The sequence below is a fragment of the Ischnura elegans genome, chromosome 7, assembly GCF_921293095.1.
Source record: "Ischnura elegans chromosome 7, ioIscEleg1.1, whole genome shotgun sequence".
In the NCBI taxonomy this organism is placed as follows: Eukaryota; Metazoa; Arthropoda; class Insecta; order Odonata; family Coenagrionidae; genus Ischnura; species Ischnura elegans.
The window spans coordinates 55536136-55553123 of NC_060252.1; the positions used below are offsets into that span (position 1 = coordinate 55536136).

The window sequence follows — 16988 nt, forward strand, 5'->3', positions numbered from 1 at the left end:
CTTTCACTGATTAATCAAGGCTGGATTCAGGATATGGGTGGCTGGGGACCCATTAATCATTTATTAATGTCAATGTTGGCGACTATATGTTAACTAAAAACTGAAACTCGTGACTTACCACACACTTAAAAAAAATTAAAATGGCCCAAATCTAATTTTTCCGTGTTCACCTTCGTTTGGTGGCCTTTCATGCCTAGTATAAAAGGGATCTTGATCTTCAATAATTATTACGACAGGGAAAGATTGGCACTTCATTTGGTATGCTTTTCTCTTCACCCCTGATATTCAGAAAATCATGCCATCGAACCTGAGCTTCAATGGGCCACCCAAATAATATATCTTACAGATGTGTGCAACCTGGGTTACAAAATTAGGGAATTTTTTTCTAATCCCGCCATAAATGAGGACTATTGCTTAAATACTGCCTACCAGATGAACATCCAAAGAAAGTGTCGATTATCCTGATATTCTCCCTCCTTTCCCTTGAAAACATTCAAAACCCATTCATTCTGCTTTTTCTCTACATTGCTACAGTTGATGGCAGAAACACACATACAATCAGGTATTCCTTTGCATTGGTGTGTTACAAGGCAACAAAATTTCTTCACTGGCCATGCTGACATCTTTGGATTACATAACCTCAGTTTTTAGACAACCAATTTGGTGGGATACAGAATGAAAAAATAGCATACAACACACTCCTAACCCTCTGCCCGATTCAATGTCCATGATAGGCTGAAAGACAGTGAATTAGAAGGTATCATATGCCACAATGGCATTCCCACTTCTGTTAAGCTATACAGGTCAACATTCGTCTTGGTAACACCCAATCAGATGAATGAATACAAGGCTTAAATTAATCACAAAGAGAAGCTCCTAGGATGAAATGGAATTGCAATTTCAAAAATGGAATGTAAAATAATTTCTAAGAGGAATATTTAGATATTGAGAGAACATTTTCATATCTGGAGCCTTGTGTGGACTTCATGAAAGAGAGGTTTCATAAATATAGAGGTTCGCTACAGGAGGTTTTTATCCAAGCATTATGAATCAGAAGGGTCTGGTACCAACGTTACAACTTTGTTATAATGAGATTTTCATAAAATTTTTGCTATATGGATCTCCATAATACAGGAGTTTCACTTAAAATACGAATTCACAAATAAGGAACTATGAAAATTTTTAATTGGACGTTATACCAATGAAAATAATTAGTTCAAAACAATTGGCATTTTTTTAGCAAAAGTCAGCAAGTAACATTAGTAAAAAACAAAAATATTTCAAAAGTACAAAGCACGTAATTATATTAAGTAAGATTTTCAAGCATACATCTAGCTCATAATTAATACCAATATCTAAATTTAAAAAAATTAATTGCAACACTGAGTACAACGATGAAGAGGTAATTAGAAGTTATGTAACCATAATATTTAATAATTTCTCAAACATAACCGTGTCTCTAAGTATGTTAAGAGGTTATGCTGAGAGATGTCACCACATAAACTGATAAGCCAAACAAAGTCAGTCACACAACATCAACACTAAAACTAGCATTTCCAGGTACCAGACAATCACATGAGGCAAGAGTCTAAAACAATATGAAAAAAAAAACTCACCAACGCAGCCCTCTGCAAAATAATGAAAATATGAGAAATAATAAATAAGAATAAGAAGTTATAAATACTAATAAAAATAACATATAAAAGTAAAATTAACATAAATCATAAAACATTTTAGGTAACGTGACAGGATGGAAAAAATTCTTCATTTCAAGTCTTCTAATGTCACCATTAGAAATGAATGACTATGAATGAATATTACCATATACTCAACTTAAATGTCCAACCTAATAGCCATCTCTGTACGTTGCATTAATTACTATGAAAAATCCTTAACCCGTCAGCGCCCAAAGTTTTTTTTAATTCACACATATTTCACTTTTATAATATATAATACATATGAGCTCAGCACAATGAACACAATCCAAACTGACTGAATAATAGAGGAAACCTTCTACTAAGTATGTGCACCGAAATGTATGCTAAAATTCACATACTGCTCGGCAATGCACTGGGTGCCATATGGTACCCGTGGGCGTTGATGGGTTAAAATGAAAACAGGACTCCTAAACCACCCATCACATTGTAATAAACAAAAGGTTATATCAAGCCAGAATTGCACGGTCATTTTTCACAAAAATTTCAGGGATAATGTACATACAAGAAATTATTGCTACTATTATTTGTTCTTTTTATGCTTGTGGGTGGGCTTGTGTGAGAATCCAGACACTGTCGGAGGGGTATTACCGAGACAAAGAGCAGGAGCGAACTTAACATCTGGCCATAGGTATTTAGGGCATAAAAATATTCTTACTTTCTCAGTAATAGATGTGTCTCATTCAAAATTATATTCAACAGCGACAAATTTAATTATTAATGATTAAGCATAATATTTGCACATATTTTAGTGCTAAAACTTATATTTTACACAATATTGAACTAAAAAGAATACCAATACTAAACACCTTTCTCTAGTCTTAATAATAATCAAATTTCTTCTTAAATCTTAATTTTAAATTCTTTGAATTTAGAATTTGAAATAAAGACACAAATAAAAATGAAAAATTTTCTCACGTGGCATGATAATGAGTAATTTTTCTATCCTACAGGGTGAATGGCAGTGACATTCATATTAACTGCCATTGGGAAAGATTCCCCTAAACCAGAAATCAAATCACAGAATTATTGGCTTTCCAGGGCACCGGTGGAACTCCCATGTGAATTGAGGAACCTGGAGAGCATAATGTTCCACCCAGAAAGTCAAAAGGTCAACGGTTTTATAATGTGGATACTTCTATTTCTACAATTCTCTGCGCTTGTAATTTTCAACAATTCACAAATACAGACAGCTTTTCTTGACGAAAATAATGATCGACTGTTATTACAAAAATGTCACTAACCTATGCAGGCAGTTAAAACTATTCCTAGACACACAAAAAATGAAAACGAAGATCAATTAAAAAGAGTAATGGGCAAATTATCCAACCCTACAAACAATATATGTAAAAATTTTAATCACTTAAAATGTTCCATAAACTGTATGCTAAATGAAGCCAACAGGGAAATCAACAGATAAACAAAGTGAAACCTCTATTTTACACTTTTGAATGGACCACTTACAAAAAGTGCAAAATTGAGGATATTGTATAATAGAGTATCATTTTCTAAAGGCGGTATTGTTTGGGACCTGATAAAAACTGTGCAAAATCAGGGAAAATGTATAATGGGGGAATGTAAAATCGAGGTTTCACTGTAGTATCACTTCAATAACATACATTTGCAAGTTATAATATACAAATTACACTGCACAGCAATTACAGATTTTTTGATGCCTCATGGGTTAATTTTTGAATGATCTATTGCCATGGATTGAGAAATATCCTTTTTTTCTGACTATTGAAAATTTTTAAGTTTTTAGAACATGCTTGGACAAACATTACTTATGTATAGCATTTGGGCGACATTTTTTCACTATTTTTCTGTCATATTCATAAGTTGAGATATGCCTCATTAAACTGCAAAAGAATTCTGATTGCATGCCACAGTACCACCTTCCAACAAACTGTTTGTCAACGCTGCAATATCCTGGTATAAAAATACACCATGTTTATAACTGGAATGGCCCACATTCCGACTAACAGCCCAGATTACCAACAAGGAAATTTAATAACGACAACATACAATACTTTATTTTGGAGGTAGCATGTCACCATTTTACTGATGATATCCTCATAGTTTGCAGCAATAAATTTTCCAGATAGTTAGCACAGACAAAGAAACATAACAGAAAAAGAGGTAGTAGAATGTTACGAAAAAGTGACTCATACTGCCCTTTGAGAGAAAAAGAGGGGAATTCAATTTGAGCTATTTGAGAAAATCCAACACCACTAGCAAAAAAGATGAATATGCTTCTGTGCTCAGGTCTTCAGCTTGACTCCAGAAAAAAATTGAATCTCTTCCAAAAACTAAATTGTTCTATTTATCTGATACATAATAAGTTGAGAACACAAAATAAATAGTACATTGTTTAGAAAAGCTACAAAAATATTTAGAATTAGATAGCATATATTAATACACTAAAAATCACAACTTTCATCCAGGGGGGAAATTGCTGTTATTCAGTGCAAAATATAAATTTAGGAATACTAGGACATGGTTTTGCCTAGGATTAATCCTTGCTCAACAGATTATATCAGTTATCACAACATACAGAACTTCATTCTTATCCAAGATGATAGAAAATGAACCCAGTAAACATACAATCAGTTCATAAAAAAATATGATACGATTCATTTGGCTTGTTTTTGTCAGATGCTGCAAAAATCGTTTTTCCACCATTCCGAATTCCCTGAGTTTCCAGAAGTTGAGTATTTCAGACTTTCCAGATTGGCGAACACCCTGAAATATCTTTGGAGTCTAGCAAGACCAATTACCACCACATGTTTAATCTGAATAGAGTTACCACTTGTTCAAAAATAGTTACTTTCGACTCTGTTCATACATTTCATTTTTTGGACAACATAAATACTCACCGACTGTAGTCAGCGATCATGGCAACAAAAAGTCAACAGTACAATTGGTAAAACATGATGAATAAAAGATTGAAATGAAGGTGGCCTACAAATGTGCAAGAACACTTCCCTACTTTTCATGGGTCAATAAAGAATACATAACTCTCTCCAAGGGCAAAAGCCAAATAGTATTCATCCTGATTCTAATACCCAAGATATTAATAGAAAATACATAGTAATAAGAAACAATATTGGCAGTCACGATCATCCTGTAAAAATAAGCAATACACAAGCAATGCTATGAAAAGGAACAAGAAGCAATAGTCAATTCAGCAGAGCCCTTAAAATTTAAAAGCATTTTCCCTCCACCTGAGCAAGCCCAATATCATTAACCATCTCCAAGATGAATGTTGCATCACTTACGTTTTGAAATTCACCCAAGCCATAAAAACATAAAAGTGAGGTAAAGTAATTTAAAATCTTAAGGTTTGATGCAATGAAGAAACAAATCCCAATTGAAAACATGATGACATTCATCAATCAGTAAATGTACCTTGCTTTTTGAAAATAATGCCTTAAACCGTTGCATGGAAAATTGAGGCCATAAAACATCTGAAGACCTGATCACCCGCTGAAAGTAAGAGAGCCCTTCTGTTAGCTTATTCTGATGGGAACTCAAATGAAATTATTACATATTTCTTAAAGTGATTTAAAAGTTTGGGTAGTCACAAAAATACTTAGAATCCACACCATCAAATTCTTAACATGTATATCAATTCTTTTTACATGTCTCACTTGTTGATGAATTCAGCATGACCCTTCTTCCAGGACAAAATTTTACAATGTCAGTAATAATATCATGCCAATATCTAAGAAACCTAAAGACAGTAAATACATATGCACCCAAATACCTATTTACAGAGTCTTCATTAGTTTATCTACTTGTTAAATGATCCATTCATGATTGAATAAGTAAACTTCATGAATTACAGACATTTAATTTAGACTTGCACAATGCATTTCACCACACTGTGACATAATCATGTGCACTGCCCCAGTGCAATGCAGGGGTATACATAGATGAGGGAGGGGGTAAATCGAGGAATACGGGGTAGGTAGGAAAAAATACCATTACAGTTAGGGATGCATTTCTGCAAAATTGAGGATACATAACTCATGAAAAAGCTAAGGAGTTTGGGTGAGTGGGAGAGTATAGGGCATGTCTGGAGGAGTTATGGGGCTACAGACCACAGTGTACAATAATTCAGTCAACACTCTAGCTCACAAATATACTGTACTAAATTATACTGTACTGTAAAAGAAACTCTAACAAAAAAAAACAAAATTTTAGGAAAATTCCGAAGGTATAAAAATATTAACAAATACACTGAATAAATACATAAAAGAATTGTAATCATAAATATATATTTTTCAGGAGGAAATATAACAGGACTCACAACGAGTGGATTTGCTTTGAAAATTAATGCCTAGGTCAACTGGTGGACTACCACCAATTATCATTAATTGCTAATGGATTAGGGTCACACTTATTTCAAAAGTTGTCATAAAATACCATTTAAGTGCCAGACAATGAAATACAACAAACCACACAAAGGGACTCATACAGAAGACATGTTGAATTTCACATTAAACAAACTTGGGCAGAAGGCATAAAGAAATGATGATACGGTGAAAAAAAATCATGAACATGAAATAAAAACTGCATTTATCTGCCCCTAAGAAATTCTCTCATTCGAATGTACCGGAAATTTATCTTTCACACTATCATTAACAACTTCTCTTCGAGGAATAATAGATCCTTCAATGACCTTCTTCATTTGAATAAGTTGCTGTAACACATGCAAAAACCCATAATGAATCATAACTTATTGTAAGTGATGAGTAAAACTTGAAGTAAAGATTATTCCAAGACCCCAAATACAACTCAATATATACCAATGTTCACTAATCCTTTCGATTCGAATATAAACTCGGGCAGAAAGCATATAACGATAACAAGGTGAAAAAATACAATGAACATGGAATAAAAACTACATTCATCTGCCTAAGTGAAATTCACTCTTTCCAATAAACAAGTTGCTTAAATGCTATTTAAGTGCTGGACATTGAAATACAACAAACCAGACAAAGAGACTTACACAAAAGGCATGATAAATCAGATAAAAAAATATTCACAGTGATATAAGTAGCCTACCCTTAATATCAGCATGCGGAATCAGTTCAGCATGATTTAATACTAAGTAAGAGGATTAAAACACAAAAAATACACAAATCCTAGTAAAGGCTTTTCGGTGAGGACAATTCCAACAGAATAGGTACAAATTAAGATCAACAACTCTCACACCAGCTAAGAAGAAGTCCATGTCCAGGTTTATCTGGCAGTAAAACTGCCGATAAACCAACTCAAACCTACATGCAGCCAGTTACACACAGCTCCCTTGGAAAAATAGTGCACCACCTTACTTCAAATTTGCAAAATATATTTTAATTCTTCAGCCAAGAAAAATACATTTGACGGAAGGAAATTTCCTCCCGTTTTCTATGAATCTACCTCAGTCTGAGTCCTTGAATTTTTTTCAGGTGTCCCCATTTTCACAGAGAAATAAACGTTGCGAAGATAACTGACATAGAGAAACTTAGAATTGACAACCAAGATGAGAAACTCCCAAGTGACTTAATGTTTTTTAGTCTTGGGAAAAAGCTATCAAAAAGTTTGATAAGGAGTAAAGTTCAAGATGTACAAAATTTGCAACTTTTTTCAAATAAATATGATGATTTCCATTATGCAATCATGAGATTGAGAGCAATAAATGCTAATTTGTGATTCATTTATGTACGAAAGTTAAATATATGATTTTACACTTTCCCGGCGAACAACTTTAGAAAAATCTTCTCGGGATACCGAGCGGGTTAGATTATTTAAGAGCGCCGACGTTTCGGGTACCGACTCGCTACCCATTTTCATGGCTACTGATAGAAAATTCGAAAAGACCGTTGAAGCCCAGCGTTAGGAGGAGCCAAGTCTACGCTGGTCCACGGTCTTCCGCGACAACAATTGGATCTCGACCAATCCGGCTCCTCCTAACGCTGGGCTTCAACGGTCTTTTCGAATTTCCTATCAGTAGCCGTGAGAATGGGTAGCGACTCGGTACCCGAAACATCGGCGCTCTTAAATAATCTAACCCGCGCGGTATCCCGAGAAGATTTTTCGAAAGTTAAATAGTTGACAGAGTTATTTTGAGCCTGGAGTATTTTGAAATGGTCAAGTAAGGATATAAATGCAACCGAGAAAAAGCTTAAAACTCAGAAGTAAAAAGTTGATCTTCAAAGAATGCAAAAGCACTTGAGAGATGGTCAGAGATAATAGGATGCAAATTTACTTGCTATCATACCATCTGAAGCAATATTTGGATTAGTGAATGAAAATTAGAATTTATGACTGAATTGTTTTACTCTTTTATGGTCACTTTCTTGCTATCTGAGCTCATTTCATTAAGCTGAAATACTTATAAATGCAGACGGAGCAATGGTGTTTAATGCGTCTATTTACTAATGCATCTTTCGTCAATTTTCTTTGTTTATGGTTAAATATACAAGCATCAAAGCATCAAACATTGTCTCTCTGCCATTGACACACCTTACTCTTGCCTTGAACCATCAGGATTTCAGAATTATAACATCACAAAACTTTGGTGGCAGCAAATTCATTTGTGAATTCCACCTGCCTTGAGAACAACCTCTTCTTACAGATTTGTCAGCCAATAGAAAAGTCAACCTACTCCATAGCACATTGTCCTCATCACAAAACCCAAGTACATTAACAGCGGTAAAAATATTACACCAAAGAGTAAAAAATATATGTACTCTAATCCAGGACAACTGCACCCCATAATTTAAAACAGACAAGGAACAGTCCATAACTTAATGACTATGTTGAAGGCATGGGCCAGAAGAATTATGTCAAGATATCAATACCCTGGTACTTACAACCCGAAGAGATGCCTGCTGATTATTTAAAAAATATCCTTAAGTGTTCCCAAATGAATAAAAAAAGCAATTTCAACACTATTTTTCAATAGTCCCAAAGAACAAACTTGAAGTTGATTAAAACTCAAGTAATTTAATAAGTAGTTAATTACAACCTTATTTATTTTGTCTCTAGAAATAACAGAAAATTGGACATACTGACCTGATCTGGAGAGAGTGAACTATCTCCAGTAGCATTTCGTTCCTGATTTGAAGCAGACTTTTCAGTTTTGCACGCATTATGATAATCAGCCTTAGCCTTGTTGACTTTCGTTAAAATCTTCGCCCACGGCTTTTGGGCTTTCTTGAATGAATCTTCCATCTCTTTCCTTTCCTTGATCATCATCATTGACTGAGAATAATGAAGAAAAATGAAAATCTCATTAAAAGGTGTGACTTAAAAGTATATTACAATCTTTATAAAACCAAGCCACATATTAGTTACAAAGCAAAGATATATAAGAATAGAATGTCATTTCATAAAGGCTAATTCAGTTATTCCTAGTTCTCACCAACAGTTTTGTAATCGAGATATTTAAGCAATAAAGGCCAGAATAACTGTCCTAACTAAAAATATGTAAATTGACAATGACTACATAACTGCCTCTAAAAATTTAAAATACCAGTAGGTAGCTAATACAAAACTATCAATGAAGGCATATATGAATGCAGAACAAACATTGGATGGAGTTTTAATTCCATTCTTGGAAATGTGCTTAACTCTGGTCAGAATTATTTCTTTCAGTTTTCATAACAAGTAGTTAACAAAGCAATTGGAATTTGCAGCAACTGAATTTTTTTTTTTTTAATCTGATAAGATGAGCCCTTATAACAAGTTGTAGGTAATTTATTCAAACAAAACATACCACACACAATGATAACTGATTGGAACAATTCCTAAAAGTATCGAGCACACTTCCCCTGAAGGCCAATTTTGAATTACTACAGTCAAACAGACCTTGAAGTTCATCATCACCCAGAGCTGGGGAGTATCTACAATGGGATCCAGAAAAGCTGTGGATTTGGATGGAAGGTAGGTACCAACAAATCCTGCATTTTGGAAGAAATTATGTCAATATGATGACCTTCTATGATCTCCTGTAGGGTATGTAAGATTATACTCATTTTCCTGAGAGACAAGGATGAATCTACTAACAATATCTACTAACCAGCTTGTATTGAGTTTATAATCTTAGATGTGCAACACTTTTTTAAACATATTTTTTATGTTATATATGTATTGTGATATTATATTCTAATTTTTAGTTGATGAGAAAAATGTTTAATGTAGTTTTTTTTTAATTTCGTAATATAGCAACATTTTTCTCCTATGACTTACACTGGCAAAAATAAAGTACAAGGGCGCATCAACAAAGAGCCCATTGGATTGATCAAAAAGTTGCTCAAGTGGGAAGGGAAAGAAATTGGAGCATCGAAGTAAAGCAAAAAGGAATATTTGGGAGAGAATCAAGTTTCCACTTAGAGAGTTAATTGACCATAGAGAGGGTGGAAGTTACAGGCAAAGACGAAAATTCCACCCAGCAAAATACAATTTTCAGTGCAAATCATAAAAGGAATGGTAATTCAAAGGCTTCTGTTACAATAAACAACAAAAAATATGAAGGAAAAAATATCTACACGAGAACCTTAGTCCAGGCTCATCCACTCAAGAGTCACCCACTGTTTACTCGAGATGCTGTTCCTATCATGATAAAAGTGTAAGAACATTGCATTGCCATTCAGTTCTGAGCTATCCTGAAAATTTCAGCACTCTAGCTGATCAGGAAGTGGTCAAAATTTGAGTTGAAAGATTTTGCCTGAAATCTCAACCTGAACCCAGGCTGGTAAATATGTAATAAACGGTAGTCTTCCTGAATATTCACTTCCTAAGAATCAATCCTTGGTATCAAGATGACAATCATAGCAAAAAATGAACATTTTTATGCTATATTGCATTTAGGATAAATCAGGGTACAACTAACTAAAACCTATATTATTTTAATATCAATCTGTAGGTAAAAAATAAAGGTACCTTGTGATAAGTCTCCTTCTGCCATGATTTAATTGAATTGATGACATTGTTGCATAAGTTGTCTTTTACTCTCAAGTGCAGGTCTGCCATTCGATCAGCCTCAACTAAAACCCCTTTCCACGCTGCCTCAGTAGTTCCATACTCAGGTCCTGTGAAAATGGAAAGTAAGAAGTTATTTATAGAAACTTGCCAGAATAAATTAACAATCACATTTTTTTATAGCCCATAAGAGTGATTAACTCTCAAGGAAGGATACACCCAAACATTACCATTTACCAATATTATTTCTAAAGAGAACCAAATGTTTTAGTAACTACGTAAGAAATTTATAAACTCCAATAACTAAATCAATGGACCACTGTAACCTGTGGTGCATTGAAAATTGTCCACCATGCACATAAAATTGCTCAAGAATGTTCCAAATGGAGCTTTGGAGTCTTCTATGCTGTCATGACTTGAGCATTCAAAGCGAAATGAAGCTGGCACATTGTGTATCAATTAATTGTGATGCCCCTGTCACAGAACATAGTAATGAACACTCATGAAGACTAAGAAGGAATAAAAAATGAATTTATTCCTTGGTCAAAGTGAACACCTACATTTCAGTGCCAATAAATTCCTTGTTTACACTTTTTGACCACCAAATAAAAAATCTCAGCTATGTGAGGTAGCCCAGGGAAAGGATGGGAGACATTCACAAGCATGTGCTCACAGCTATGTCAGAGATGATCTCAAACCTTACCAATCCAAACCAACCTTAGGCTTGAATATGTAACTAAAAATAAGCGAGTAAAAATATTAGGAACATTGAACATGCTCACATCAAGCCATTTGGATTCCCATATACACTTCGAGGGCTCAAAAGTGCACCACCAATTCAGAATGGACCCCAGAATGCCAATCTGAATGTTGTATCTGGATCACAATTGAGAACCTTCCTATGCCCACTGAGCTGAAACTCATTTACCATGAAACGATTGTCTGCTATATTGCAGAGCAGGTTGCATTCTATGGAAAGCATTGTGTACATATGGAATTCAATGGAAAAAGGAATATTTTTCCCATTATTCAATTTTTCAAAGGTGAAACAATACCACAGACTTATTTATGTTTTATCTTCACACTGCTGCAATTTTAACTTATGCTTCTAAACCCAGGTCATTCAAGGCTTTCTGCTGCTCAGATGGACATTTGAACACCCCAATGTATTTTTAAAGTTCACTTACTTAAGAAATGAATTATAACCAATTTATTCTACAAAATTAACACTAGTAGGTATATTTATATTAATGGATCATTAATTATGTGATTGATCAAAATTGAAGAATTTTATTGCAATATTAGCAGAGTTAATTACAAGCAGAACTGAACTACAAAAACACAGATCGATATTTCTGAAGGAAGACAATGTGACAAGTCTTGTGGAAAAATTTGGAGAATTACATTCGGAAATTACTCCTTGATCACACCTCAAAATATGCCTTTAGATCGTAAAACATCAGTATCATATTTCAAGATGGTGCAGGGTGACTAATTTGTTTATTTGGGGTAACCATTGACATGGGTGCAAAAAGGGAAGATTATCAACAAGAACAATAATAAGGGAGTTGTTGGTTAAACTAGTAGGGGAGTTCTGGTTTTTTCTTGATGGTGAAGTGTGATAGAGTGATTTGTTAAAAGATGTGAAATAAGGGAGTGAAGATTGCAATAAACTCAGGAAAGTGAAATTAGTTGTCCAGGACAAATGTGTTTGCAATTTATGTACTATTTTGAAAAGTGAAATAAAGCTGTACATTTCAAGATACTTGCAAAAACAGCTGCTGTACCTCTTTCCAGCCTGTCTTTCTTTAGTTAATATCAGTTCTCAGTTATACATGACAACCAGAAAAAAAATCAATTCTCCTAGGACAGTAAGGAGATTGCACATAGGTTCCCTGTTTTTGCATGATTAGGATAAATCAGTGAGAGCATTCAGAAGATACTACCATTTTTCCAACTCCCGGAGACCAGCATAAAATTTAAACCTAGCCATCGTGATCACTGGTATTGTTTTGAATGACAACTATGCGTTACACAAGTCTGGGTGGGAAATGTGATGTTTAAAAAATAATTCCTCAACTTTCTTCTTCCTCCTACCATTTCTCCAACCCTCACCCACCCCCTCAGGGATGGAAAGGCAGACGCTTTGGGCAAAATCACTAACATTTATCCAAGGAAAGACTACACAAAATTTCACACCAGCCTCTTCAAATACTATGACTCTTCGAGTGCAGACGTTGCAAATGCACCTCTACCATCTAGTGGGTCATTTTTCCCCAGGCAGCATTAAGACAGAAATTTCTGTGGGTATCGAGTCTTTCTTGCCAAGTTCATAATGTAAACAAACCCTCCTTTAACCCTTTGGCAATAATATATTATTAGACAATAATAAGTATGAAATGAAAAATTACTTCAATGGGTCTGGGGAATATATTTAACAAAAAACTAACATCTACTACATGCCATGTATCATTCTTCTGTAGAACTAGCAGCAAATTGCAGCACACATGATACTGAAATTGAATTGAGCATTTCTTAGACACATCAATGTCATTTCTGGTGTTCACTTCTCTATACCATCTCGTGTCTATGTTCTTCATTTGATCCAACAAAACAAGGATGAGAAGTGCATGAAAAAAAAATGACAACACTGAACGTTCCGAAGTTTCCAGATAATTTTCCAGTCAATTTAGCCACATTACAAGCTATGTGTTTATATGAACATTTCTCTGCCATTGATGCATGGGTACTGGAAACTTACACTAAGTGCATAATACGGTTAATTTAATGCTATTTTTCATAGTTGATTTAAAGCTATTTTTCATCAACCAGCCTTTAGTTTGTATAAAAATGATTTCATTATTGATCTGGATAAATTTTAACATGTTTAAATAAAGGCTAGCAATTTACCACAATAAGTTATTTGGCTGCCTCCCATACTATGAAAAAATTTCCAGAAACAGGGAAAATGTGAAAAAGGATTTTAGGCTTTTATAGGGGTTACAAAGCAAATTGGTTTCTTGTATGTAGTTTAGTTCAGTTAACATCGAGAATTGGATCAAATAACCTGGAAGAATCCATCGGCAGTAATGATCTTTTCTCTATCTAAAAGTGACATAAATTAAAATTAAGTCATACCTAACTCACCCTTTATTGGGGCACTACTAATAATGTACATGCACAGTGAAATGTTCAACTCGATAATCTCCAATTACAGTCACACAATAACTGCGATAGTTAATGAAAATTTCTCTACCCCAAGAAAAAGTCACTATTTTTTAAACAAAAATGTAAAAGATTTTGGGGAACAAGACTTAATGAGTAAATAAGTAACAAAATAAAAGAAGTATTGTGATACTATGCCTCATGAAATTCAGTTCTGATATTAAAATAATACAATTTATTCGCCCAATAGAATCTTAACATCAAATAAAATCAGTTGCAAATGTATAAGGGATGCCATGGAATAAAAGTTCAGATTAGGTAAACATTGAGATTCACAGAAGTTTTCTTAGGCACTATAAAAACACTTTCATGCTAGATAAGATGAGACAGCCTTTTTTAAAACTGTCAATCCACCAAAACTTAATATTACATGGAAAGGGAATATGTAAAGGTTATTTTGTGTCCAGGTTCTGCTTTGTTTTAAATGAACTGAAGGATAGCAAATGTAAGAAATTGACAGGAGAAACCATTAAGAGAGATTGCTCAATACAGAAAAATCACTAACAATTTTAATTTACATTTGTAACTGAGCATGGAAGGTATTACCACTGGCTAGTCTGCAGTTTTTTCCAAAATATATGGTACCTTATTTCTGTCTGTGGCTAAGGGGTGAAACAGTGGCACAGCGAGGAGGTAGTTCCAAGGGGTCCGAACCCCCGGAAATATAAAAGCACACTTACTTTGCATCACAAAAAGAAAACCAAATATTGAAAAATCATGAATTTACAAAATATTTCTTTGAAAAATAAAGTTTTTCCAGTAATGATTAGTGCTGAAATTAGTTTAAAATCCTCTACTTAGTAATAATAATAATAATTTATTCTTCCATGCATACATATTTTTTTCAGATTATTACATCCATTCAAGGAAGTAAGGTAGCCCATAAGGCAATAAGCCTGTGTTTAGGCTAACTTCAAATTTCATAAATTGCGGAAATGATAACACATAGAACCAAAATATGCAATACCTTGAGAAAAAACATTATGTGCGTAATAATATCATAACAGAGCTGACCGTAAGATGAGATACAACTTGTAATGTACAACACATATGATGCCCAGGGTATTTTCTGCAATATACCGACCCTTTACCATAACTTTTCAACGTCTTCAACAGTCATTATCCATTTCTTTATCAACCTTTTGTATTTACCAAAATAATTTGTCTCTTTAATTGTATTTGGTAGCATATTATACAATTTTGGTACCATATACAAAAAACTCCTTCTATACATCGTTAAATTAGGCTTGTGCATAGGGATCGAGAAACCCCTGCGAAAATTTAACAACACATAGCTCCCAAAAATTTTTGGGCTGTATCCACTACGCAAAAAAAACATCTTTAACACTTTATAACAATACATATATCTTAACGGAAGTATGTTAAGTTCAATGAATAAAGGACGGGAATTTTCGAAACGCTTTTTAAGTAATAATAGTCTAACAATTTTTTTCTGCACGAAGTAGGCTGATTTTAAGGTGTTAAAATATGCTTCACCCCAACAAGTAAGCCCATAATCCAACTTGGAGTGTACCAATGCATGGTAAATCATTTTTCGGGCAAAGAGAGGGCATTTATTTCGTATAAAATAAAATTTGGTGAGACTGCGCTTTAAAACAGCACTTACATTTGCGATTTGCTTATCCCATTTCAGGCGATAATCTAATGTTACTCCCAGGTACTTCACTTCTTTTGTCATTTTAATAACAGGGCAAGTACAAGAATGCATTGAGCAGTCTAAGGTGTGATACTGTAATTTGACATCAAGATTATAATAGTCACAAAAATCATAAAACTTCATTGTGTTTTTCTTTCGCTTAATTCCAAGCCATTATATTGAAACCAGTGTCCTAGACAGGATAAGTCATGCTGTACCCTTACCCTTAGCATTAAAAATATTTTTCTCCTGGTTTTAGACCCTCGAAAAAAATTCCTGGCTATGCCAATGGAGTGAAACAAATGCCCAAAAACCACCATAGAAAAAGCTATACCTCAGAAAAAAATTATGATATTTGAAAATCATGACATAGACGCCAAATACACTAATTTCACCTATCTAACTTCAACATGCTCTGTGCTAAAGTGAAAGGAAAGCATTTGGATTCCATGCAGCAAGTTGAACTTTTACAAAGAAGGAATCTGAAGCAGAAACTCAATTATGCACAATTTACTCATCCATCCTAGACTCACCTCCACCACTTTCCCATAATGACAATCCACTTCACAAGTGCTTCCACACCCTTAATCACGAGACAGGGGGGTCTAGTCATTAAGGGTAAGGGATCCACTGTGGTTCACTTCAATGTGTTCCTCTCCACGAAAATATTTCATGCACTAGACCAAGTGTTCCCTACATTAATGGTGAAATCCCATTACTCATCATAATCCAATTAGGTTGGTGCTTCACTGGGAGCACCCTTAATCAACCACTGAGGAAGACCCACCCTCATATCCTTACAATAGTTGTTTCCCGCTGTGATAGATTCTTATCGCCCCACCCCATCTCTCACATCTTTCTCAATAAGGGCCGAGGTAAGGTACTTCTTAATCCCTCTCAACCCCCCATCAGACTAATTTTGCTTGTGTACACCACATGCATCCCCATGGAGTTAATCCTCCTTCACCCCTCCCTTAAACTGAAGGAACCAACACTCCCTGGGATAGCAAGGCCCCTATCATGGTGATCCATATCAAACCCTTCCAGCGTGGACTTTACACTGACTCTTAAATGATTGGGATCATCCCCAGATCCCCAAGGTGCACAGATTCTGATAGCAATGACCACCTTCTAACCCTTCTCTCCTGTTCCACATACCTATTTCTGTTCCTTACTATCCTTCCCTCCACCACCCTTCCTCTGACTCTCCCTTTGATTGAAATTTCGTAAATATGTATGCATATTAGCACTGATATTGAAGTATATTTGTTACCAAAAGATGATGTAGGATATCATAACAGGTTAATAAAAATACGCTCTTGTTAAATTGCTATTTTTTTCATCTATTATAATATTCTACCAAATCAAGCCTGAGATGACTGATAATATTGAAGACTGGGAACTGTAACCCAATTGAA

At 34.5% G+C, this 16988-nt stretch overlaps 1 protein-coding gene across 6 annotated transcripts in view; it reads right to left on the reverse strand.

The window, feature by feature from the left end:
* The window catches only part of LOC124162541 (protein kinase C and casein kinase substrate in neurons protein 1), a 55195-nt gene that overhangs the window by 18464 nt on the left and 19743 nt on the right, over positions 1–16988 (reverse strand). For 5 of the 6 annotated variants that reach the window (XM_046539121.1, XM_046539116.1, XM_046539117.1 and 2 more), the window contains exons 3-5: positions 10650–10798; positions 8781–8969; positions 1617–1628 (exon numbers count right to left, since the gene is read on the reverse strand). In XM_046539121.1, coding sequence (XP_046395077.1) covers positions 1617–1628; positions 8781–8969; positions 10650–10798 — 350 coding nt within the window. The remainder of the gene's footprint in view (positions 1–1616; positions 1629–8780; positions 8970–10649; positions 10799–16988) is intronic. The other variant, XM_046539120.1, reaches the window with a different exon arrangement.